At 39.8% G+C, this 7,500-nt stretch overlaps 1 protein-coding gene across 5 annotated transcripts in view; it reads left to right on the forward strand.

Moving 5' to 3' along the window:
• hook3 (hook microtubule-tethering protein 3) overlaps positions 1–7,500 on the forward strand; it is a 47,411-nt gene that overhangs the window by 17,585 nt on the left and 22,326 nt on the right. For 3 of the 5 annotated variants that reach the window (XM_059549311.1, XM_059549313.1, XM_059549312.1), the window contains 2 exons: positions 6,940–7,080; positions 7,160–7,361. In XM_059549311.1, coding sequence (XP_059405294.1) covers positions 6,940–7,080; positions 7,160–7,361 — 343 coding nt within the window. Of the gene's footprint in view, positions 1–1,300; positions 1,370–6,939; positions 7,081–7,159; positions 7,362–7,500 lie in introns of all 5 variants that reach the window. The other 2 variants (XM_059549309.1, XM_059549310.1) reach the window with 1 other exon arrangement.

Consider the following 7,500-nt stretch of genomic DNA (forward strand, 5'->3'; position numbering starts at 1 on the left):
TTACTCTCTGATTATGTAATCCATATGAAATGTGGCGTTCATGGCGAGTCCACATCATCAACTTCATCTTAGCAGCGACACAGAAAACACCAGTTTATTACTAAACAATTAAATGTCTCCTTGCTAATTTAGACACATTCATAATCATTACTTTAACCGGTTCTCTGTGGCAAACCTTATGTGTGTGGTCATAACGCTTATTATCCTGTAGGCTATTTAAGTAATTAAATTAATATAAAGGGGCGACGCATTTACTACTTAAATGCAGGTCAGGAAGTGGGTCGGGTAAAATATTTTCCTTTTCTTTTTTTTGTGGTCCGAGTTGGCGGGTTAGTTGAAAACATCGGTCGGTGCGGGTTGTTTATACATTGACTCGCGCATCACTGCATTTGTGCATCCGTAACAAGCGTTTTGATGGGGACAGATGACAAAACAATTAATAAAAAACAGATGAAAATTAAACATTCAGTTCCGCCTATCAATTCCAGTGTGTACATTATTCATTTTTTTATTTTTTAGGTTGGAAAAAAGGCAGTAAAAAAAAAATTTAGTCTTTGAATCATTCATTCAAGAGATTCATTCAAAAACACTGATTCATCCAGTAATGAAATGAGTGAATCTTTGAATCATTCATTCATGAATCATAAATTGCATCAGATTTAGTTTAGTTGTCTGTCAGCTCTTACTCGAGTCCAGTGTTTAAGTAGCTGGCTGATTTTTGTTCATGGTATTCAGCAGCAGAAAGAGAGCCAGAATAAATGTCTGTGGATAAGAATCTGAACTGATCGTGTAGATCTCCGAGAGCAGACCGCGGCTGTGGTCCAGTCAAGTCTTTCTGCTTGAACTCCAGGAGATTATTGATCGCTCTCTCGGGTGCTTGTTCCAGAGCTCTGAAGATTAAAAGCCTCTTAACTCTAATCTAACACACGGTTTCATTGTTATTAAAGCAGTGCATTATTGATTTGAAATAAACATGAGGAGACTGGACAGCTATTGAATATGCATTTGTAGGAGTTTCACGTTCCGACACAACATTTATGTGAAGAGAGTATTCAGATTAAATAACTGGTATTTGTGGCATTAACTATTTAGTGCCTGTGCCGCACCTGATGAGCATCAGCTCTGCTAGTGCTTGGGTCGGTGTTCTTTAATATAATCTGCCCTGTTTATTAAACCTGGCCCTGAGATGTTAGCCTTGAGCGAGTGTCCTGTGTGACCCCAGCGCTTCAGTCCTGTGCTTCTGCTGATCTGCTGTGGGGTCAGCGCTGTAATGACCGGCCTGTGTGCTGTGTAATGACAGGACGAGCGCTCTGGACGAGTCTCAGCTGAGCTGGCAGTGTGTGTCTCTGCCGTCTCGGCTCCAGTGGAGGTACAGATATCATCACGGGATCACCTCACAAAGGGCTTCGGGATCTCTCGCACTGAGCTGTACTTCACACATTCATTCTGTTGCTTGTTATATCACGGGAATCACAGTCTGATTGAACACAGGCTTTCATCTCCATCTGAGGAAAACTTGATTAAGATTTGTACATTTAAAAATGACATCTTCGTGAACTAAATCAAAAATGAAATTTCATTATTGTAAGGCAAAAACATATATATATATCAGGGCTCGATATTAATGCCTGTCCGGGACAAGTGGATTTTGTGAAGGGGCAAATGAAAGAGAATTGTACTTACCTGACCGGAGAAGTAACCTGTTTAAAATTTTAATTAAAAACAATAACTAGGGCGGCACCGAAACTTTGGCAAGAGTGATTCTGATTTTATTACTTTCAGTGTAAACGGTGACTAATAACGGATAAAGTATTGACCGTATCAAGGTCGCATCAGTTATATTTACATTTACATTTAATCATTTCGCAGATGCTTTTATCGAAAGCGACTTACAAATGAGAACAATAGAAGCAATCAGACAACAAGAGAACAACAACAGTATACAAGTGCCATGACAAGTCTCAGTTAGTCTAGTACAGAACACATAGCTAGGTGGTTTTTTAAAATATAAGAAAATGAAAGACAAGAAAAGAAAACTAGTATTAGTTGGTTAAATGCTGGCGAAAAATAAGTGTCTTTTAGATGGTTTTTGGAAATGAGTAAAGACTCAGCTGTATGAATTGAGATCTGGAGGTCATTCCACCAGCTGGGCACAGTCCAGGAAAAGGTCCGTGAGAGTGATTTTGAACTTCTTTGGGATGGCACCACAAAATGTCGTTCACTTGCAGAGCGCAAACTTCTGGAGGGCACATAAGTTTGAATTAGTGAGTTTAGGTAAGTTGGTGCCGTGCCAGTGGTGGTCTTGTAGGCAAGCATCAGTACCTTGAATTTAATGTGAGCAGCTACTGGTAGCCAGTGTAACCTGATGAGGAGCGGAGTAACGTGAGCTTTCTTTGGCTCATTGAAGACAACCCTCGCTGCTGCATTCTGGATCAATTGCAGAGGCTTGACAGTACACACAGGAAGAGCCAGGAGAGCATTACAATAGTCCAGTCTGGAGAGAACAAGAGCTTGGACAAGAAGTTGGGTGGCTTGCTCTGACAGGAAGGGTCTAATCTTCCTAATGTTGTATAGGGCAAACCTGCAGGACCGGGTAGTTGTAGCAATGTGGTCTGTGAAGCTTAACTGATGATCCATCACAACTCCTAGGTTTCTGGCTGTCCTGGAAGGAGTAATGGTTGATGAGCCCAGCTGTATAGAGAAGTTGTGATGAAGCAATGGGTTAGCTGGAATCACCAGGAGTTCTGTCTTCATAAGGTTGAGCTGAAGGTGATGGTCATTCATCCAGCTAGAGATGTCACTCAGACAGGCTGAAATGCGAACAGCTGAGAATTAGAGTTGGGTGTCATCAGCGTAGCAGTGCTAAGAAAAGCCATGCTTCTGAATGACAGATCCTAATGACGTCATGTAGATGGAGAAGAGAAGTGGTCCAAGTACTGAGCCTTGAGGAACCCCAGTAGCAAGAAGTTGTTGTCTGTTGAGGCTCGTGCAGCCGGTCTGACTCACAGATAAATCAACAGCACACACAAAGAAACTAGGGGTTGCACGGATAGTCGAACATTCGAATATTCGTTCTGCTCTAATTATTCGATAAATAAAAATGATATTTCGAATTTCGCAAAAAAAAAAAAAAAAGTTAACAATAAAACCTAATTTGGTCACTTTCTGTGATTCTCCATGGCATATTTGAAGATGTATGCAAGCAAAAAATAATTAATGAATGAATAAGGGGCCATTCACATATCGCGCCTAAAAACACGTGGAAAATGCTAGTCGCGCCGCTTTCTCCTTTCCAGAAGCGCTCGTGCAGAAGCGCTCCTGAGGCGTCTGCCATTGCTAAGCAACAATGACGTGCTCTCTCCATGAAGACGCGGAAATTGGATAAATGGATTTGCAGCACAAAAAAAATCGCTTGCAGTAGCTCTGCTACTAAATTTATTTCAAAATGGCAATCCATATACAGCTATGATCAGCTGTTCCTTCATCTTGGCTGAGCTTTCAACGTTGTTACAGGAGAGGATGAAGCTGAATGTTTAGTTATTGTCACATGACCTGCGGTGCGCTTGCAGCATTCTGAAAAGTTGAGATGTTTTTAACTCGATGCGGTGCGGACGCGCCTGGAAAAAGCGGGTGCGTCTCACCGAAGATAACGAACTTGAGCGTGCAAAAGACGCGATATTTGAACCGGCCCTAAGAACTGCGGTCTTCTACAGTACTTCAAATATGCCGTGGAGAATCACAGAAAGTGATCCAAGAACATTGTTGCGGCATCTCTCAAGCAACGAATAAACGCCACTAACGGAGAATGCAGTGAAAACTCCTCTTCTCGGTTCTGCCCTAGACCCTCGGCACAAACATCTCAGGTTTCTCGATGAAAACATGAGAGAAGTAAGAAAAAAAATTTTTTTGAACATTATCAGAACATTTTCCTTGATGCGAGTGGTGCGGATGCAGTCGCCACGATGAAGAGGATGCAATGCCCACTCGTCGGAAAAGGCTGAGGCAGTTCTTCAGCGATGATTACAGAGAGTCCAGCCGAGACGAGTGGGAACAGTTCTTGCTGGAGCCATGTATTCCTCCAGATGAGGATCCCATTCAGTGGTGAAACCAAAACACGAAGCGCTTCACAAAATGTATTCGCTTAGCACACCGTTATTTGTGAGTCCCACCTACGTCTGTGTCGTCAGAGCGTGTTTTCTCCGCGGCCGGCCTTATTGTTAACAGACTAAGGAGCCGACTTTCCCCCGATCATGTTTAAATGCCCGTGTTTCTTAACAAGAACATGTAAAACAATAGAAGAAAAAGCAAAAAAGATTTGCTGACAGTTTAAAAGTTTCAAAGTTAAGTGTAGGCTACGGTCTACAATAGCCTAATTGCTGCAGGCTGCTTTACGTTTTTTCTTTGTTCACTTTTTTTTTTTTGCTTTTAATCTGTACTTTTGTTTGTTTGCACGCATTGTTAAAGGTTTTCAGCTACAAAACACGATGTGTAATGTTCAAGCTTATTGTGTGTAAGCTTGTTCAAAATGACGGAAACAATAAATGTTGCTGAAAAATAACGTCTGTCTCATTAAACTTAATTTAAATAAACGAATGTTCGAATATTCGTTTTTTTGTGAGCTCAAATATTCGAATGTGATTATTTGCAGAAAACGCCCATCCCTAAAAGAAACAAACATGAACAAGCATACTGTGGTAGAAAAAAGATAAATATTCTATATACGCAACCTCACACAACAAAGAGACATGTTTTCCCAACTTTCAGCATGATTGAAAATTTTATATTGATTTTATACAACTTTAGTTAAATAAGTAATATTAACAGACTTACATTTTTAGACCGATTATGAATCGTTTTTGCTCCATTTCACTAACAAAAATAGTTCTAAACTAAGCCATGGCAGAACAGTCGCGCATCTCGGAGCAACACACAACATTACTGAACATTACTTTCATTACTGAATGATTCAGCATTTTTGAATGAGTCAATGGTTCAGTGAGCCATTTATAAAGACAGTCACTTGCTCAATTATTGAATGAATCAGCCGTTTGAATGAATCAGTTGAATCAATGATTCACTCATTAAGACAGTGACTTGCCTACTGGTGGTTTAAATTCATATTTAAAAATATTATTACATTTTTCCAACATTTCTTAATTGTATGTCAAAAAAAGTAAAACATTAGTCTAATAACATTATTTATGCATTTGCAATTTAGTAAATGAATTTATGGAACCTCTTATCTTCATTAAACAGTCTGAGTAAATACATTTCTATTGTCCTCATTTGTAAGTCGCTCTGGATAAAAGCATCTGCTTAATGACTAAAATAAATAAAAAAAAAACATCTAAATGGCACTTTCGATCCAGCTTCTGTGTTTCCTCTGCAGTGGAAAGATGGAGTTTGTTACTGATTTCAATTGGATAGTAACAACCATATAGTGTCTTATTATGCTTGTTTAATGTATTAAAGAATTTGACGTAAATGGTGACATGTACATTTAATCAGGTTTAGAAAATATTGTCCTTCATAAAATTAAAAAGTGTAATTGCAATCAATTTAAGGCAAATATCACACACGTGCTATTGCTTCAGAATAAAAATCAATCAATGAATACAAAAAAATAAAACACCTTTTATGTCCCCGGACAAGTAACTTTTTTACTCTGACAAGTGAATGACTGATTTACTTGTTCAAAGGAACATGTAAAAGCTTAATGTCGAGCCCTGTATGTGTGTATATGTGTGACACACCTTCTCATTCAAAGAGTTTTCTTTATTTTCATGACTATAAAAATTGTAGATTCACACTGAAGGCATCAAAACTATGAATTATCACATGTGGAATTATATATGGAATTATATACTTAACAAAAAAGTGTGAAACAACTGAAAATATGTCATATTGTAGGTTCTTCAAAGTAGCCACCTTTTGCTTTGATTACTGCTTTGCACACTCTTGGCTTTCTCTTGATGAGCTTCAAGAGGTAGTCTCCTGAAATAGTCTTCCAACAGTCTTGAAGGAGTTCCCCGAGAGATGCTTAGCACTTATTGGCCCTTTTGCCTTCTGTCTGCGGTCCAGCTCACCCCTAAACCATCTGGATTGGGTTCAGGTCCGGTGACTGTGGAGGCCAGGTCATCTGGCGCAGCACCCCATCACTCTCCTTCTTGCTCAAATAGCCCTTGATGCCTTCAGTGTGACTCTACAATTTTCATAGTCATTAAAATAAAGAAAACTCTTTGAATGAGAAGATGTGCCCAAACTTTTGGTCTGTACTGTATATATATATATATATATATATATATATATATATATATATATATATATATATATATATATATATATATATATATATATATATATATATATATATATATATATATACATATATATATATATACATATATATATATATATATATATACATATATACATATTGCCAAAAGTATTGGCACCCCTTCTAATGAGCAGGTTTGACTACTTTAGTAATTTCCATGAGTTCAAATCTTATAATGATACTCTAGTGAACTGTGTGCTTCTGATTTCACAGCAATGGTTTGGACAGGAGTCTTATATTCTATCCTGACAGTGGCTCTGTGTATAAGACAAGGTTCAGAAAGAAGTGATTGATCGAGTCAGTGTGGAAGAACTTGACTGGTCTGCTGTGACTTTAAACACAGACCTCGATCCAGAAACTGATGACTTTTGGACACTTCCAAAACTGATGCAACAGAGATGCAAATACAAGTTTTAAATACATGAATTATGTTTCCATCTTCATTTCCAGTTTTGGAAGTGCCTTTATCTGTTCTAAAGAAGGGGCTTCCAATACTTCTGTCCATATAGTGTATGTTCATTTGTTGTGAAATACTGATGTGAATATATTTGAGATGATCAGGTGTGTGATTGACAGCACGTTATTGTGTCTGTGTGTGTCAGATTGGAAGCGGCTAAAGATGATTACCGCATCCGCTGTGAGGAGCTGGAGAAGGAGCTGATGGAGGTCAGAGGTCAGAATGAGGAGCTGACGTCTCTGGCCGAGGAGGCGCAGTCGCTCAAAGATGAGATGGACGTGCTGAGGTGAGAGACAGACCTGAGCTCACAGAGAGCCAGCGCTGAGCATGAGTCACGAACGTGTGTGTGTGTGTGTGTGTGTCAGGCACTCGTCTGATAAGGTGTCGAAGCTGGAGGCGCAGGTGGAGGTGTATAAGAAGAAGCTGGAGGATCTGGGTGATCTGAGGCGGCAGGTGAAGCTGCTGGAGGAGAAGAACACCAGCTACATGCAGAACACCGTGACACTGGAGGAAGATCTGCGCAAGGCCCACGCCGCTCGAGCACAGCTGGAGACATACAAGAGACAGGTGCAGCTCTGCTCACACACACACACACACACACACACACACACACACACTGAGCGCAGCTGGAGACATACAAGAGACAGGTGCAGCTCTGCTCACACACACACACACACACACACACACACACACACACACTGAGCGC

The sequence above is a fragment of the Carassius carassius genome, chromosome 5 (assembly GCF_963082965.1).
Source record: "Carassius carassius chromosome 5, fCarCar2.1, whole genome shotgun sequence".
Classification (NCBI taxonomy): Eukaryota; Metazoa; Chordata; class Actinopteri; order Cypriniformes; family Cyprinidae; genus Carassius; species Carassius carassius.